Source organism: Vespa mandarinia, chromosome 1 (genome assembly GCF_050613455.1).
Source record: "Vespa mandarinia isolate Hongniang chromosome 1, ASM5061345v1, whole genome shotgun sequence".
NCBI classification, from domain to species: Eukaryota; Metazoa; Arthropoda; class Insecta; order Hymenoptera; family Vespidae; genus Vespa; species Vespa mandarinia.
Genome location: NC_140810.1, coordinates 20,552,800 through 20,571,148, shown reverse-complemented (window position 1 = coordinate 20,571,148; position 18,349 = coordinate 20,552,800). Strand labels below are relative to the sequence as shown.

Genomic DNA, 18,349 nt, shown 5'->3' with positions numbered 1-18,349 from the left:
ATACGAATATAATTTATCGTTCGCGGTCGATAATTTAATTTTTATAATTTTATTCCTTACTTTTTACTCTTACATTCAAAGCTGATAATCGATAATTATACATTATGGATTGGTTTTAAACGATTCTTTAGAACGCTGACCACTACTGAATCCTCGTAACGAAATTTAGTTAATGTTAATTGAAAATTATAGCTAGATAACACAGGAAATTCCATTGATATTCGATCGGGGAAATAACAGTCTTTCGTGTACAATAAAAAAAGAACATTCATTCCCGGTTTTCTGACAAATGCGATGAGAGTAGGTGTTTTTTCAAGTCACCCATATTTTTTGGCTTTACCGAACACTCGTGGCATTTTAATTCTTTATTTAAATATTTTTGTGCCACCGTAGGACTTATCTTTTTAAGTTCCCCGTTTTCTTTCAGTTGTTTACATAATTCTGTAAAGAAAATACGTTTAGCAAATTCGTTTAGCAAATTCGTTGAAGCGATAGCGATAGCTTCGATTTACCTTTCGAAGAAATAAAGAATGGCGTCGTGAAACTATTCCAATGATGCTTCGTTTTTAAACATGGACTATTAAAATCCGTACTAATCACATGTAAATGCATTCTTTGCATACTTGGCAAAGCATGATACCCGATACTGCAAATATAAAGAAATATTAGCTACTGGATATGATAGAGTTATGGAGTATAGTTATAGAATAATTTTTCATTTGACTTTTCTCATACAGGAACTTGTGTCCAGAATGTTTTTTAGTTAGTTCTTTCGCAACATCATCCATATGCCGTAGAAGATTCTCATGATTCTTTTGGATCTTCCAAACTGTAGAGATGTTTTCTTTCGGTAAAACTAAATAATGAAATCTTGCTTTTGGATATTTATCTTTGATAACAACTATGCTATCGTCCTCGATGACTTTAAGAGTTGGATCTTTCATAGAATCGAGTAAGCCTAACGACCAATGATTCTTTCTTGGTAAACTAGCTTTTAGGTCTTTGCTTAAATTCTTTTTACGATTCATTATTCCTTCCCTCGTTCTATCAATAAAAGTCGATTTATCATCCTATATACGTACGTTTATAATACGTTTGTTATGAAGCTGGAAAAAAGAGATAATATTTAACACGTTAATAGCGTGAGTAAAAGATATAGGTTAAGAAAAATATAATAAAATACGCAAGTTTTTCGTTTCGAAAAATTCAAACATAAAGTTACAAGCAAGGACATTAGATTTTTAGGTTATAATAGAAATGACGAAAAGAGAAAGCAATTTTCTTACCATTGTATGGCGAATAGAATCAAGATCGGTCTATGCACGGATATTTCAGCTAAGATAATCCATCTATTTGAAGAATCACATGGTTGATTTAACAATAATTTTTCAGATTCAAGCGAAATCTAACATATATGTACGTATACGAGAGAGGAACATACATATCTACGTATAATAGAGAAATGGTCAGAAATGGTGCGTGTCGAACTTTTCCTATGGATAATATAAAAGTGCGACGAGTTCAAAGATTTTCCTTTGATTCTTTAACGATTACAACGTAATCGAAAACAAAATGTTTTCTCTACGTCGTGAAATTGATCAAAACGATACGTTAAATGAAAATAATTCTACGTACAGGTGTTTCGTCGATAGGTTAGGATTTTCTTGGTTAGAAAGAAATAATCGTTCGACTAATTTTATATTTATTTATTTACTCAAATGGAAGGCAATCGACAAATTTGCAACAAATAAAAATAAATAACACTCTCTCTAGCAATAATTACGTGATCGGTTACTTAAAAGTACGTTATTATAATAAATTCAAAGATACATAACAAAATCCGTATCTTTCTTTTTCGTATGCGCATAGAAAATATGTTTTCGCTCGATTGTATTCAGTTTTTCAATGCGACAGCAAAATTTATCATTCATGCAGCATCCTCTCGTTTACTCGTTCGATCTTTCTTTCGGTCTTTCTCTGTTTACCTTGCTTTTTCTCTCTCTCTCTCTCTCTCTCTCTCTCTCTCTCTCTTGCGCACACACACACACACACGCGCTATACAACACGTTCTCTCATTCGCGCACTCCCTCATTTTACTTATCTCTATACCAAGCAAATTTCTGTACACAATCGTTCATACATTTATATTTTTTCGCTCACGCTTTTATTCTCTCTTTTGTCTACGTACAACACACGTACGACAAATACGAAGACATTCACGTACGCTTTAATGCGGACTACCAGATTCGCACAGCCTGACAAAATCAATCGATCATCGGATAGATTCATGATTAACGATTCGAAATTGAATTGAATTAATTATTTATACAGAATAAGGATCGACGCATTGAGAAAGGAAAAAAAGAAAGTAATGCTCGCCGCTTATTTATCAAGAGTCATCGTACGGTTGCTTCTTCTTCACTGTATTTTCCATCCCAACACGACAAGAATCATTCTCGCTCGTTCAGATAGGCCTTGTGAAGTAACGAATGATGATATAGCGCGACGATAGTGACGAGACGATTATGACGATTGCAATGATCGTTACACATAAGTAAATATACATATACGCGATGGCAAGGGAAATTTGGCACATTCAAATTTATATTATTCACCAATACCATGTTCCGTTTGCCTCGCAAGAAAAAAAGAATTTGGTCGTGTGGTAAATTTAAATGCAAAAAAATGTAATGTAAATTTCCTGATGTGACGCTATTGTCGGTAACATTTGCTACGAAAGAACAGAAGTATCAACCAAATGAAATCAGTTTGACGATTATTAGTTAAATGCACTGATTATATTATAGTTTAATGGCGTAATCGCCACTTCATCGATCTCAAAATCGCGCGGCGATTCGAAAAAAAAAGAAAAGAAAAAAAAATTAATGATAAAGCTTCTATGCACTTTTATTTTTCTTTCTTTTCTATTGGACTTTTTTCTCCTATCCAATGCTTTTGCTTTCATATTCAACGCAGATAACGCGGAACATGGCGATGGTTCGAGGATCTCTGAATTGGAGCGAATCATTGGAATGTTAGCTGTTCTCCGTTACACGGTGGCAACGACATTTACTAGTGCCAAGACGTATTTTTCTTAGTGAATACTTTTCGTCATTCGCTCTTTCTTTTCTTTCGAATTCCCACGTATGGACCATTACTCTTTCTTTCCCTTCTCTCGCTCATTCTCAGCGTATATTTATGTATACATGTACATATGTATATGCGCATAGACATAGATAATTTTTCGTATCGAGAATATAAGGGAAGAAAGATTAAAAGCAGCGATTTCCAATTTATTATCCGATCGATGTAAAATTTGGGGTTTTCAATAACTATTAGCACCGTTAATTTATTATACTTTGATAAGATTCAAACATTCTTTTCTCAACGTACACATTCACGCCTATCGACACTCACCCACACGTTTTTCTAGTATTACATTTTTTTCCTTTTCAAAAATCCATACGCATGCATAGCAGCATCCACTCTCTCTCTCTCTCTTTCTCTCTCTCTCTCTCTCTCTCTTCCTCTCACACTCTCATCTTCCTCTCCGCATTACCGAGGCGAGCGGCGCGATCCCGTTGTATCTTTACGTCGTCACCAGGAAGCTGCACTTGTCTCGGCGAGGCCAGTAGCAGTACGCTTTTAAGCTTTGAAAACAATTGAGAGTTATTCGACGTATTCGGTAAAAAAACGACCTAACTTGTTTGTATATCGTGAAAATAACTCCATCGACAGCGACGTTACTATCGACGAAATTATGTATAATGTCAGCCAAAGATGATTTTCTATTTGACGTACGCTATATGGTCTTATCAAGTACCTCCTATCGTGATAAGCAAGAAAGATGTCGGACTTTCTAAATCTAAGTGCTTGGAATGCGGTCTTGATCGTCCTCGTCGAAATGATAGAATCATAAAAACTGCAAGCAATTTACTTTATCCTCAAGTAAAGAGGGTACTCTTAGGACTCGTGATTGGAATAATGTTTATTATTTTTATACAATGAGAAGATGCATCTAATTTCCATAACTATTGTGATAAATTGAAACGATGCGAGAAAGCAAAGCGGGATTAAGAAATTGAATGAGATAGTAAACGTGATTAATAGCACAAGCAGAGATCATACGGTAATGTATTTGGAATCAGAAAACATCATTGATGCGACTAATGAACCTCTGGCTGCACCTATTCTCGGAGCTTACTCTATTTCCACAAAGATGTTTTTGATTTTTACGAAAACACCATTGATTTTCGTGAGCCAACCGAAGTTCCCAGAACGAGCTCAAGATTCGAGCTGGTACGAGAGGCCGGCAGCTTTGGGTTCGAAATCTCATTCTAGTTTGTCATGAGTGTTTAGAAACATGGAATGTCATAAAACAACAACAATCAAAGAGAAGAAGAAAATGAAAAAGGAAAAGCGAGAGAAAATATCATTTGGGAAAGAAGCTGAAGGAATCGCGCCAAGCCGCGACCTCGGTAACGGGACCATGCCCGTTGCTACTACAAAGCAATTCGTACTTTCCACATATAATATTACAGATTAAAGTATGTGTACCTTCTAACATCACATGCTCTGGCTTAGAAAATATCGCAATTGCGCCGCTAAAAGTCGACCGATTCGTGCGTTTTAAGAAACACGTTCGACTCTCAGAGACAGGGGCGCGCGTGTATATATATATATATATATATACACATATATATATATATATATATATATATGTATGTATATAAGGTATTATAATTTACATATATAAGTATCTATCTAACGTATGTATACCTTTACAATTATTCATTTAATTATATTAAATTCTCGTAAATGTAATTATGCAGTTTTGTTACGATTGATTACAGTTTTTTGAGGGAGAAGGATAGGGAAAGAGTACAAACGAGAAGGACGTATAGGTAGTACTTCCCGTGTCTTCTGCATTTTTTTGCACACACGCTAATTTGCGATTATTAAAACTCAAGCAACACACGACCGTAGACTGGATAGAGTACGAACTACATATCTAAAAACGTCGTAAGAAGACTCTTTGGAGAATTTTGAAAATATTCGTCTCGTTGCTTCCGCTCGTATTTAGAGCCGATATCGTTATGAAATCGTGAAATACCGCGTCCAATTAGCTAGAGAAACCAACTCGGTAAGGCGGTTCTTTTTAATTATTTTTATCGCGATAGGATTCGTGATATCGTATGGAAGAACAACGATTATGTGCGTTGACATATTTTTTTTTGCTTTTGTTTTTTCTGTTTGTTTCTTTTTAACGACGAAGACCGAGGAGTGTACACGCTGTAAGAAAAGATTCTCGATCGTCCACCTAAGATATGCTTCTCTCGACTTTCGATTCAGGATCGATTCACTTTAGAATCGTTCACTTATCGTTACGATCAGATATAAGTTCTTCGGCGCGAAGCATTCGAGCGTATCGACAAAGTCAGGCTCGTTGTTCGGCCACGATTCGTTCAGAACGAATACCGTGGTGACACCTACCACTCGGTACAATTTTTGCACGACATGTGCGTGCGTGTGCGCGCTCGCGCGCGTGTATGTGTGCGTGCGTGTGCGTGTGCGTGTGTGTGTGTGTGTGTGTGTGTGGGTGGGTGGGTGGGTGTGTGTATTCGCATTACACTCGTGTCCAGACGCGATGTACGTGGTGCCAAGATTAGTAGTCCATGCCTCTTGTTCGTTAACGTTTAAGTACACAAAGTTGAGTTTCGAGAATGAATCTCGGGCTAGGTTGCAAAATCTACTTTGTCCCACGTTAGAGAGAGTTCGGAGGACATCTTAAAGTCCGTATCTTCCATGTTAAAGAGATCGAAGGGATCCTGACTACTTGCCAGTAGCGGATCGTAAATATCCGTTGCCGAGGATAAGGATGTAACGTGTGGAACAACCGATTGTTGAATCGACATGGGCGTAGATGAGGGCGGCGACTGAGGCATCAAGGAATCCAACCAGTCAGGATCGTCCATGTCCATCGGCATGTCCGCTATATCCATAAGTTCGTTGGAAGATTCCATTTTAACTCCTAGGCCGCAGTCGAGTTGACCAAAGTCCATAGTACCCAATGTTTCCAGATCCAATCCCAGTTCCTATCAAGCAATATTTTAATTCAGATATAGCTTCGAAATATCAATGAATTAAATAACTTAGGACGCAACCTACTTTAAGATCCAAGTTTGCGTTATCCGATGATGTGACCTCTTGCGGTGGTTGTGGATCCGGCGAGGCCTCTTGCACCGATTGAGGACTCAGTAGCATAGCTGCGTCCAAATCATTATCCGAATTCAATAGGTGCGTTCCAAACGAAGATATATCTTCTTGTTGTTGTAATTGCTGCAACGAAGTAGGTAATTGAATGGAAAAGGTTGCCAATGGTAAAGGTGGAGGCGGTGGCGGTGCCGACGCCGAAGCCGCAGTCGAACTAGACGCCGATACCGATGTCGATGCCGATGTCGACGCCGACGGACTAGGACAACCGCTTTGTGAGACCTCCATGGCCATCGGGCTGATCGGACTGATAGGACTAGCAGCCGTGAATACTAAAGATTGAGTTGGACTGTCCGCTGGCGCGGTAAATACCAAATTCTGTTGGAGCTGACGATTCGGGGTGGTAGGCGTAGCCGGATCCTGTGCCGCGCTCGGTGGAAGTTCTCCGTTTTTAATGAGAATTTCCAATACATCGTCGACAACTTGACTCTTAATATGACTCTTTTGAACCGGTTCTATCTTGACCTAAACGTATAAGTAATTTTAGAGGATGCCAAATCGAAAGAAATGGCCAAATAAAATGGTAATTACTCGAAATTATACCGACCTTCAATAATTTGGCTGCCTCGTCGTATTGAGGCGGTGGTGGTTTACCATCCTCCGTGCTGCTCGCTTGCTGTTGCTGTTGTTGAGCTTGGGCTTGCGCGACTAAAGCACCGAGCAACGATCCGTTCAATTTGGCCGGTTTGGCTAGATTCAAAACTATCGCGGTAGGTATTTGAACGGTGGTACTATTCTTAGCTTGATTTTTCTTATTGTTAATTGCCGTGAGCGCTGCGGAATCTAGAATGGCAGTCGCATTGTTCGGTTGCGTCTGTAGAAAAGCAGCCAAACTGGCTTTCGCATTGAGATGCTGGAACGTCGCATGTTGTTGCTGCATTTGCTGCTGAGACTGTTGATGATTTTGCTGCTGCTGCTGTTGTTGTTGTTGTTGTTGTTGTTGCTGTTGCTGTTGTTGCTGTTGTTGCTGCTGTTGTTGCTGCAGGTGTTGCAACTGTTGCAGATGTAAAGCCAATTGTTGCTGTTGCATCTTGCTCTGTATATGCTGTTGCAACACCAGTTTCTCGGCTCGAACAGTTGCGGGCTGAGTTTGTCGAATTTGTTGAAGTTGTTGTTGGGATTTATACAACTCCCGTTGCAACTCTTCTATCCGTTTCCTTTGCTCTTTGATGATATCGTCTCCTGAAACACGAACTGCATCGTAAAAACACCCACGTGCGTCGTCTTTCGAAGCCAGAGTGATATCGCCCGAGAGTCGCGCCGAAGGCGCGCGAAGAAAAGAAATTATTGTTCCGCCGTTTGGACAAGGTAAAAGCGATACGAGAGATAATAACGAGAGGGATACCTGGTGGGCTCGACGGATCCTCGTGTTCGCTGCCATGAGGCGAATCGGTCCGCGGGCTATTCGGCTCGTCCTTGACAATCGAGCTAGGGCTCTTTGCTTGCGAACTAGATTCGTCGGACGTCATAGGACCGGGCGTGTCCATCAATATATGGCCCATGTGCGTAACGTGAGGTCCGTTAGAGTTAGAAGTCGAATTCCCGCTGGATGATTCCGTGAACGGCTTTAGCCGTTCGATCAATTGGGGCTTAGAACCCGAGACTGGGAGATTGCGTCGCTTTAACTCGACTTTGAGATCGCTCACTGAAGAACATAACCAAGGAAGTTGAGAAGGAACAAATCGAAGAAGTATATTTTTTCGAGTATTTACCTTTCATGTCTTCCAACTTGCCCAAGGGCCTGAGCGGTGGTTGCTCGGATGGATTATTCGAGGAATTCGAGGGCGCGGGACTCGGAGCATTCGCGCTGCTCCCGCTAACGCTTCCGGCATCACTGGCACCGCTGCTTGTAAGAGACAGCGGCTTCTGCGCGGCTGGCAATATAATCTGAGGATACTACGGGAAAGAAAGAAAGAAAGAAAGAAAGAAAGAAAGAAAGAAAGAAAGAAAGAAAGAAAGAAAGAAAGAAAGAAAGAAAGAAAGAAAGAAAGAAAGAAAGAAAGAAAGAAAGAAAGAAAGAAAGAAAGAAAGAGAGGAAGTAAGAAAGAAAGAAAGGAAGAAGGAATGAGAGAAAGAAAGAAAAAGAACAAAAAAAATTATTTTCCATAAGTTAATTTTTGCGCTTTCCATTGCTCGCTCGTTTCTCCGAACGAGAATTGAGTAATATTCGTAGAGAGAAAGCGTAAGTGTGACGTGTAAGTAAGCGTTCGAGCACATGCATGTCAGTAACGGACATCGTATTATCGCGTATAGTATCGGTTCGGTATGTGTGTTGTACCTTGTGCTGCCATTCGAGCTGCCACTGAAGGAATAGTTGTTGTTGCTGCAGGAGCAGCTCGTAGCTCGTCTCGCCGGGCGGCGTTGAGCCGAGACCGGGGGGCGTAGACGAAACCGACGTCTTTTGTGCATTTGGCGGACCCTGCCACACAATTATCGCATCGCTCATTAGTCGTGGTTAATCGTTGTTAATCGTTGTTATATCTTTTCTAGATAGGCGATCGATCGAGAACGCGCTTGGAACAGAAGCGGAACTTGCCGAAGTCGAACGTACGATGATATTTAAAGAATCATGCTCGCGAGCATTAGAGGAAAAAGAGAAAGAAAGAGAGAGAGAGAGAGAGAGAGAGAGAGGGAGGGAGGGAGAGAGAGAGAGAGAGAGAGAGAGAGAGAGAGAAAGAGAGAGAGAGACCGCCAGTGAACGTAGGCACGCACCGTTTACGAGTGATAAATGATACATCGCGAATGTTCTCTCTCCGCGCTCTCATTTGCACGGCCGTATCATTCTCGACAGGGGCGCGCTTTCACGCAGGAAAGAGAACAGTGCGGGAGAGGGGGAGCGCCGAATAAGAGAGCGGTCCCTCGCGCGGGACCTATCGACGCGAGGCCTCTCTCGCTCATAGGTGCAATTAGCGCTCGAATTACTCAGAGATAACGAGGTGGGCCCCTCGAGAGATCGCGAGAGTTAATCACCCGATACGATCTCCCTCTCCTTTGGTCTCCACCTCCTCCTCCTCCTCCTCCTCCTCTCCTCTCCTTGTTTCGCCAGGCCACAGGAGCCGAGAGATTCACGGTTGCGTCCGTACTCGTTTTTGCCACGACTCTCTTCCAGCGTAAACTCCTCTCTTCTCCGATCTTTTCTTCCTCGCGTTCACCGTCTCCCTTTTTTTTGTTGTCGTCTCTTTTTATCTCGCTCGTTGGCCACGTCGAAACGCGATTCCCCGTTAGTCGAAAACTAGTTTGTAGTAGCACGCAACGATCTTTTTGGGATACTTGGTAATTATCGCGAGCGTCTCCTCCGTACACGCGTTATATAGCAGGTATATTACTTTCGGCTATAAAGCACACGCTTCGCGGCCATTGCGTATGACTGCATATACCTGCACGCGTAAGTATATTTAAATATAAACGAGACGAGAGAGAAAAAGATGGGTTGGGAAGGTAATCTGTTCCAAACGACGAGCTCGTCGATAAAAAAGCGCGACGCGCTGGTTTACCGTTCGTCGCTCGTTACACCGATACGATTGCAATTCGCTTAAATTTGAATCGGTAGGAGGGGTCGATAAGAGCGGAGCTTTATTACTCACTTTGTACTCGTGAAACTTGATCGTACGCGTCTTAGGTTGGCTCTTGGTTTTGGATTTTTTTCTGTTCTTGTCCTTGCCCGGCGCATCGTTTCTCTGACACGCCGAGGACGCGATCGGACTTGGTTGTGGTCTAGGAGTGATGGCTGCCGGCGGTGGAGCCGGTGGCGAGGCTATCGAGATATTCGACAGAGGACTAAGGCTCGAGGTCGTCGATCCCAAGGACATGGGACTCGACGCCGGCGCCAGTGGGAGCAGCGTGCCCGATGCCCCGTTCGTTTGATTCGCCTGCCGTAGATAGAGAGAGAGATAGATAGATAGATAGATAGATAGATAGATAGATAGATAGATAGATAGATAGATAGATAGATAGATAGATAGATAGATAGATAGATAGATAGAGAGAGAGAGAGATAGAGAGAAAGGGAGAAAGAGAGAGAGAGAGAAAGAGAGAGATAGATATAGAAATAGAGAAAGAGACAGAGATATATGTATATATATATATATATATACATAGAGAGAGAGAGAAAGAGAGAGAAAGAGAGAAAGAGAAAGAGAGAGAGAGAGAGAGAGAAAGAGAAAATAAACGTGGAATATTCTTTCGTAATTCTTTAAAAGTTTCTCGAGAAATTTCCTTTTACCTGAGCGGATGGGTGTTGTTGAGCCTGTTGCGTCTGGTGTTGCGAGCCAACGACCGTGTTGCATAGCTCGGCAAAGGTCTGTATCGTTGGTTCCGCTCCGGACGCTTGTTGGAAAACTGGTGACGTCGAGGAGACAACGACCGCACCGCCAGTCGTGGGGATGCTGAGGGAGACCGTGACGATTCCCGCGGAGGCAGCTGCCGTTTCGAGAACGTCCGAACGCGACTCCAATTGCGGCGACGGGGCACCTTCCCCGGAACTTTGGGAGTCATCCTCGAACGTTATGTAGTGATCCGGATGCTGAGGTTTCGTAACCTGTCCCTCGCACGTCGCCTTGAAGGGAATGTGTCCCTCTGAAAGAGAATAATAGACGACGTTTTCCTTTGTTTTATCGTTTTTAAGAGAGATCAAGAAAATCGATCGAGCATGTCTCTCGTACTTACCCTTTACCGCCCTCTCGATGGGTTCCTCCGTATGTAGTATATTCTTTTGAATAAGTTCGAGCGGACCGGGCCTATGACTGAGCTGATCGTTCAATTGGTCGGCTAGTCTGGCCTTCTTCAGCATCCGTTGTCTCTCGGCTAGGCTCGGATCCACGTGACCCACATCTTCGAGTATATGCTGCCTCACGAGCTCTTCCCTACCGGGTCTCTGTTGGATCTTTGCCTTCAACAGATCGCCGGTTTTCGCCCGCTCGAGTTGCTTACGTTGTTCGTGAAACGCCGGCGGAGTTTTCAGGGCTGCACGAAAGAATAATAGAAATTAAAGGTACGTTCGAGATTGGGAGATAGCGAGCGATAATATTTTCGGGAGTATTACGACGACGAGACTCGAAGGCGTTTAAACGCGATGTCATTTTGATGTCAACGTCAAACGTCCTCTCGCATTCCTTAGCGCCATTAACTCGCCGGATAAATGATCCCCGAAACGCTGGGCTCTGTAGGCGCGAATTCACGCGTAATACTATTTCCGTACGGTCGATGCATATGCAGCCACTTCATTACGAGGAATAAAAGAGACCATGTACCACCTACGACGAAGTCGCGCGATGTGGTAATGGAAATGTGTGTTCCTTCCGTTGGTCGCACCGTGCCTACAGCCGTGCCATGCGGCGAGCATCGCTTCTCGTCTCGTTAGTCGCTTTCGACCGATGAGCGAGAAAAATTCTAATTGCGCTTGCTATTTTTAAAAGATTTCCGTTTTTCGATAGCGCAGTCGGCGACAACGGCTGAATCGATATTTACGAATCTCTCTCGTTTCGCTCGCTCAAAACCACGAAATAAAAATGTCAGGACGAAGTGGCCGAATATAAGAAACGTCGGACAGCTTTAATTTGACAAATAAAATGGGAGGAATACGCGTCGAGCGCGCTTAATGATTGATGCGCCAAAAAGAAAGCAGGCGAATTACGATTCGCGAACGTCTTCGCGTCTCGAGGAGTAATTCTTTATTTCGTCGGTCGTCTTGTTTATTACCGGATTCCTATGGGCCGTCCTCTCGGCGTATTCGATGCGGTAAAAAGATATTTTTGAATTCGTTCTTCGTAAAGTCTCGCGAGAACGTATTCGGGTCGGGTCTGCGTTGCGAATAAAAAATGCAGCTCGCTCGGCTCGTTAAAAAGACCGTATTTCCGCGAAGGCAGCGCATTATTTCGTGGCGTTGGGCCGGAAGTGTAGGTATAATATGGCGCCTTAAAGTCTCTTCCGAAGTCTCTTGCGAAATGAATGAACGCCGAGGGATGCAAGGATATACGGCTCCGTAATGTAACTGGTACTTGACGTATCCGAGGGTGTATTTCCATCGGCCGCGGCGATATATAGCGGCGAGTGCCATAAACGTGCGCACCGACTTCGACAGTAACAAGACCGATATTTCAGGTTGTGACCTAAATAATTACCCCCCGATCCTCTCTCCGTGCGCGCGCCGGTATAAACATTCGACCCATCTCGTAAATCTATTCGTCGCGGCTAGACGGGTGCGATTCTTTTTCGAACGATATTCTTTCCTTCCTTTTGACCTTTTATCTCTTTTTCCTTTTGTTTTCCTCTTTTTTCTTTCTTTCTTTGACCTTTATCGATTTTTACCAAATGAGACAATAAACGAAATACGGGCCGTAATTGCGTGGCAATTAAAAGATCGTGCGACAATTTAGGACACTTTAGACTCGTACGTCGTGCAAGGCGTACCCGTTATCTCATTTCACGCTATTAAGAGGATCACGGTTAATCGCGTGGTTATCGACTCGTAAATGGATTAATCGATGCTGCCGATGAAAAAAGTAATAGTTCACTTAAGCCGAGTACAAAAGAAAAAAAAGAAAAAGAAAAAAAAAAAAGAAAGTAGGGGAGGAAGGAATTCGCCGTGGGTTCGCGGGAACTGCCGGTCGTCGGACGGTTCGGTGATTGCGAGTTCGAGGCAAATTGCACATCTTCCTTTACGTTACGAACACCTTCGGATTTTATGAACTCTAAAGGTTCGAGATAACTCATACTTACACGGCATAATGCCCTGGGCAACCAGTTGATTTATCGGCCGCCTCAGCATGAGCTTCACCTTCAACGCTGCAACAACAAAAAAAGAAACCAAGGGAATGGATCAAGAGCGATGCGATTTTGCTATACCTCTTACATGTTAGATCTAGTTATTCCTTTTTTCTCGTTTTATCTTTGATACGCTTTCGAAAGGACGAGGACAAAAAGAGAGAATAGGTTGTTGCTCGGCGACTTGGGCGAACAGCCGCGAAACTTCAACATCGCCCGTCGAGGCTATAAAAAATCACGCGAGATCAAAGTCGTTGGTTGCGTCTCTTTAACGATTAGACACAACGTTTCTTCGTTCTGTGTTGTTTTCTTTCTTGGAGCATCGTTAAGAAAGCATCGAAACGAAAGAAATCAAGTTTGGTGAGTATCGCGGAAGGAGAAGGAAAGGTCTCGCGGTATAAAAAGATTCGCAAAGAGGGGAAATGGTATTTGGTCCGTTTAATTAAGGAGGAGCGCGCTCCTTCCTGATCAAAGAAGTCGCGCCGGGAAACTCGTACGAGGTCCTTGGAAGGATCAAAGGTCGAGAGGGAGTCCACGCGGTTGGCGCTCTCTCTCTCTCTCTCTCTCCCGCCCCTCTTCCCCCCGTCGGGCGGATCGCGAAGCCAGGTACAAATTAACACACAAAGGGCCCAGAGTTATAAATACGCGCGGACGACGCGGGCCAGATTGCATAAATTGCTTCGCTTCCTACGGGGGAAGGAGAAACAAAACCGGTGCGGTGCGGCGCGGCGGCAGCGAACGACCGCGCGCAATCTGAATTCAAAGCAGCACCGTGCAGAAATCCAAAGCGAAACGCTTGCTTTGCCTCGCTTCGCCCTCTTCGACCGCTTTCGAAGAAGCAACCGAGGAGACTACTAGAAGAAGAAAAATCTCTCTGATTGCTCCCTCCGCTGTATACCGACCTTAGGCCCTATCTAGACCCCTATGTATGCGCATACGTACGTGTCCTTAGGTTCTTGCGTCGAAAGGAATGCGCTGGAAACTCTCTTCGTTAAATACCGACGAAACTTGAAAGAACAAATACTCGAGAGAGAGAGAGAGGGAGAGAGAGAGAGAGAGCTCTAAAGATTGCTCGTAGAGATCGATCGTCCCACGATTGATTTCTTACGATCACGCGGAGAGATTGCTTTATCTCTTAACGAGCCGCTTCAATCGACATTCGGTTTATCGATCCTAGAAATCGCGCGAAAGAGGAAGGTTCTTCGACGCATAGAATATTCAGGGTTCATTAACGCGTCGTGCTTCCGACGTGCTGGGCTTATTAAAAATTCGCCAAACGTAAAGGGACACGAAATAAGTTTCGCCACGCGAGCGGAGCGATATTTGATACAGCTATATCTGGACGTACTCGTGACGGTGTACGAGATAGATGCAGAGGGAGGAGTAAAGAGAGAGAGAGAGAGAGAGAGAGAGAAAGAGAGAGTGGATGCGCCATGGCTCAGAAGAGACAGACGCTAACGACCAGAGCGACACGAGCTACTAAGAAATGCGTAGGACCGAATGCCGCGTCGATCCTTCTCGCGCAAAGACACACGTGCGCAACTATGCACGTGCACGGTTCTCCTGCTGCCTACCTGGTGGCAACTTAAGTTACGACTTTCTAACTTTAAAGATAGCAATCAGCGCGCTCCTCGAATACCAACTAAGATTTTAGATTTTAATCGTGCTCGCTTCACTAATCACTCCCTTTTTCTTTCTCGAGTAGATTACAGTTCCCAATATGTGCGCAAAACGATACTAACGACGATTGCTTCTCACGCGTACAACCGTGCACAATTTATCCGGTTTTCAACTGTCAAAACTTCTCTTACATAGTCTTTTTTTCTTTTGTTTTGTTTTTTTTTGTTTCTTTTTTTGTTTTTTGTTTGGAGAAAGAAACCGACCCCCCCCCCCGCCTGTAATGAGAAAATCAAGACAATGGAGAAAGACGGGACGTTATACGATTCGACGAAGGCGTATCTACATACCATAGTTGTACGTTGCGCATAGTTGCCTCGTGTGTGATACTGGGAGTCATGTCTCGCGATCTTGGCGAAAACGACACGGTGGTCCGACGTATTCCAAATTCTTCCGATGTTTCGCATATTTTCGAAGATTTTATTCACGTTGAAGGAAGAGATCGAAGCGCGTGAATATTTTCTTTAATAAACGACGAGCGTACGCAGAGGAATTGGAGAGGAGTAATTTTAGAACTTGGAGACACTTTGAGAAAATTCGAGATACCTTAGGAAGGATTACTTTCGAAGCTTTAGATCGGCGCCAATGGAAGCAAATGCACGGGAGAATTCAAAGATACTCGAAGATACCCCGAAGACACGCGTGCCGCGCTCCATAAGTATCTACGCAATGCATAGAATGCAAATTTACGCGGCGCATTCCTGCCAAGTGAATCCCCCCAAGCGCATTGTACACCACCTTCGCCACCTCCGTCGTCGTTTTAAACGCCGCAACCGCCAGCGCCATTTTTACGAAAGCTCGATCCCCCCTCACCCTTCCTCTCTCACTGCTTCTAGCGAGACTAAGGCGAGAAAAAAAAATTTCAAGTATTTTTTGAAAGATAGAAAAACGACGATCGTTTCCGAAACTTGTCGCACATTTTACGAGCATCCGTTTTCTCGCGCGTGCTTTGCTTTACGAACGCGGAAGGGTGGAGGAGGTCGGTGGGAGATAAATCAACGCGAGCGGAATCCTCGCGCCCGGCGTTAAAGTGTTAAGGAGTTCCGGAAGAGACCGCCGGATTCCTTCGCGGTCCCATAAATATTGCACTCGACTCCGACGACGATTGGTACCGTTTTGACCCCAATTTTCAAACTTCTCGTTTCTCGCTTTATCTTACAAATCGTTCTGGCGTTCCAGGACCTCCTGGAAAGTGGAAAATTTGTCGACGGTCGTTGTGTGGGGCCTATCGCGTTCGATACTTTTTCTTCGTTTTAATGACATATCATCGAGTTATAACGTGACATAAATCAAGAGGTGAGAGCACGTACTTTCGCAACACCCTGTAGAAGATGGAAATCGGGCAAATGCGAAATAGAAAGGCCACGACGACGTAAGCCGTAAGCATAAGACACACATTTACGTCGGTACGAATCGCGGGGGTGATCCAATAATACGCCAGCTTTGGGTATAAATAAAGCTTCTAGGCCCGGAGATTACGAAAAGGAGAGATAGAGATGGAGAGATCTCGTCTACTCTCGCCACTTCACTCGTCCCCCCTTCTCTCTTTCTTTCTCTCTCTCTCTCTCTCTCTCTCTCTCTCTCTCTCTCTCTCTCTCTCTGCCCTACCCTGTAATTCTTCTCTCGTTTTATGGTTCTCGATCTTCCTTCCACTTTTACTACTCCTTCTAGTCGAGCCGACTGGACGCGTGACATTTTTCAAAATAGATACTCGCGACCTCGCGTCTCTTCCTCCATCTCCGACTCATTCTTTTTCGTCGCGTTACGCCCACGCGTTTGTCGAAAGCTTTCTCATAAATACGAACGAGTCGAGGAACGTTCCATAAGCAGCGATCTAATCTATCAAACGGTAGTTGGCAAAAATAAGTGACGCTGTTTTTCCGTATTTTTCCAGAAAGAAACTTTTTGAGGACGGACCCGGAGAAGTCGGCGAGGAACAATTTGATTTACATCTCGCTGCCGCGTTTTATGCGTCACAAGGGAGAAGAATCTTTTCTTAGACGTCCATTAGCCTTAGACAATATTACGGTAATAATAACAGGGCCAGGAAATATGAGAGCGAGGGAACGTATACACGACAATGTGTATCCGACTTTTCATTTCTAATTCACGCGACGTTGAGAAAGAAAATGATGGAAAACAAAAAAAAGCGAGAAAAAGAAAAAAAAAGAATCGAACGAGATTCATCCCAAGGAGTATATCGATCGGGCCCTTCCACCTTTTCAGCTAATACGTACGAACGAGGGAGGAGTGTCGTTTTATCGTCGATTTATGAGATCGTGAAGGAAATATAAAAATAAACGAAAAGACAATCGTTGTAGGTTCTTCGACGTTGCGTGCGAACTCTCTTTGAGAAAGAAAATAATTAAAACGTCAGGTTTATCGCGGATGAAAGAGCGATTCGCTTTAAAATAACGAGTCAAGCCACGGAGATAATTGTCGGCTCTAAGGCAGCCACGCTAATTAGAATTCGCGGCCGTTCGTCGTGAATTTACCGTCGCGGTCTGAATTTTTCAAGCGCATTTCCCGCCATTGTCTTTCATACGCAATTGGCCGGAGTATAATAGCGTCGATCAAAGCTCGTTTGTCGTCAACGTTTCGACTTTTTAAATTAACGCGACGATATTTTGGTTAATATTCTCTCGAGATATTTCTAAGATCGATTGTGCGTGATGTTCGCTTATAGGAGCGAGGGCACGTGTGTGCGCGCATGGTTCCCGCCGACTCTCCTTACGTAGATATATTAGTGCGACGTGAACGTAATAAAGGCGCGTTAGCACGCTCCGCCTACCGGTTACGCCTTCTAATCGATACGAACACTTGTCTTTCTTAACGGTTCCCCTCCCCCGCTCCGTCAGGAAAAGAAGGACGATAGTTCTCCTAGAGGAATTAGATCGAATCCTTCGAATTTCTTTCGAAATAAAGACGGACTATGGATCCCGATCGTTCGGATTATTCGCTCGTCGGAGGCGAGCGTGCGACGTGTCTACTCGTATACGAAATCTAAAAATATAATCGATGTCGCAATCTTCGTTTACAACTAATTTTATCGGAGGCTTGGAAACGGCTAAAACTCAGTCGGCGAGTGCGCGACCGTCAGGGAGGAGTACGCCTGACGATCATAAATCCTGCTCGCGAGGATTCTGACTTATCTCGATTCGTGCCACCCCTTCGCTCTCTCTCTCTCCCCCGCGTCGCTTGATTTTTTTCCTTTTACTTTTCTACGGCACTCTCTTCTTCGAGCGCGCGCGCGCGCGCGCGTGCGAGCCAAAGGAGAGGGAGGAGGAATCGTCGGTATTTTTAATCTTTCGCTCGACGCGAGGGCAGGACGTTGCCTTTGGGGAGCAAGCCGAGGCAACGCGTGCATCGCCTTCTCCCTCTCTCCCTCCCGCCACCACCACCATCTTCTTCTTCTTCGTTTCATTTCAAACTACTCCTCCTTCCGTGGCTTCTTCTCGACGAGGAAAAAATGAGGTTAATAACACCAAAATCTATTTATTTAGCGGGAATAAATCACCGCGAGGTTTACGAGCGAACGTATATTACGCAAATCGAGACGTTATATCAATCGGCGCGGCAACTTTTCCTTTCCTTTTCCTTGTTTCTTCTTCTCCTTCTTATGAGTTTTTTCCAGGAC

The 18,349-nt window shown here is 43.9% G+C and overlaps 2 protein-coding genes across 11 annotated transcripts in view; both read right to left on the bottom strand.

Annotated features, from left to right (window-relative positions):
* Positions 1-33: 33 nt before the first annotated feature.
* Aptx (aprataxin) lies at positions 34-1,556 on the bottom strand. The gene is made up of 4 exons (XM_035879455.2): positions 1,287-1,556; positions 736-1,106; positions 513-646; positions 34-441 (listed from the first exon to the last, which is right to left on the bottom strand). The coding sequence occupies exons 2-4, from the start codon at positions 1,026-1,028 to the stop codon at positions 269-271; spliced, it is 600 nt and encodes a 199-aa protein (XP_035735348.1). The 5' UTR covers positions 1,029-1,106; positions 1,287-1,556; the 3' UTR covers positions 34-268.
* A 135-nt stretch (positions 1,557-1,691) lies between these two features.
* LOC118447451 (uncharacterized) overlaps positions 1,692-18,349 on the bottom strand; it is a 186,336-nt gene continuing 169,678 nt past the window's right edge. For 6 of the 10 annotated variants that reach the window (XM_035879400.2, XM_035879396.2, XM_035879394.2 and 3 more), the window contains 10 exons: positions 12,991-13,056; positions 10,939-11,235; positions 10,496-10,848; positions 9,858-10,142; positions 8,552-8,692; positions 7,986-8,169; positions 7,619-7,918; positions 6,821-7,467; positions 6,169-6,738; positions 1,692-6,095 (listed from right to left, as the gene is read on the bottom strand). In XM_035879400.2, coding sequence (XP_035735293.2) covers positions 5,736-6,095; positions 6,169-6,738; positions 6,821-7,467; positions 7,619-7,918; positions 7,986-8,169; positions 8,552-8,692; positions 9,858-10,142; positions 10,496-10,848; positions 10,939-11,235; positions 12,991-13,056 — 3,203 coding nt within the window. In that variant the 3' untranslated portion in view covers positions 1,692-5,735. The remainder of the gene's footprint in view (positions 6,096-6,168; positions 6,739-6,820; positions 7,468-7,618; positions 7,919-7,985; positions 8,170-8,551; positions 8,693-9,857; positions 10,143-10,495; positions 10,849-10,938; positions 11,236-12,990; positions 13,057-18,349) is intronic. The other 4 variants (XM_035879390.2, XM_035879389.2, XM_085662065.1 and 1 more) reach the window with 4 other exon arrangements.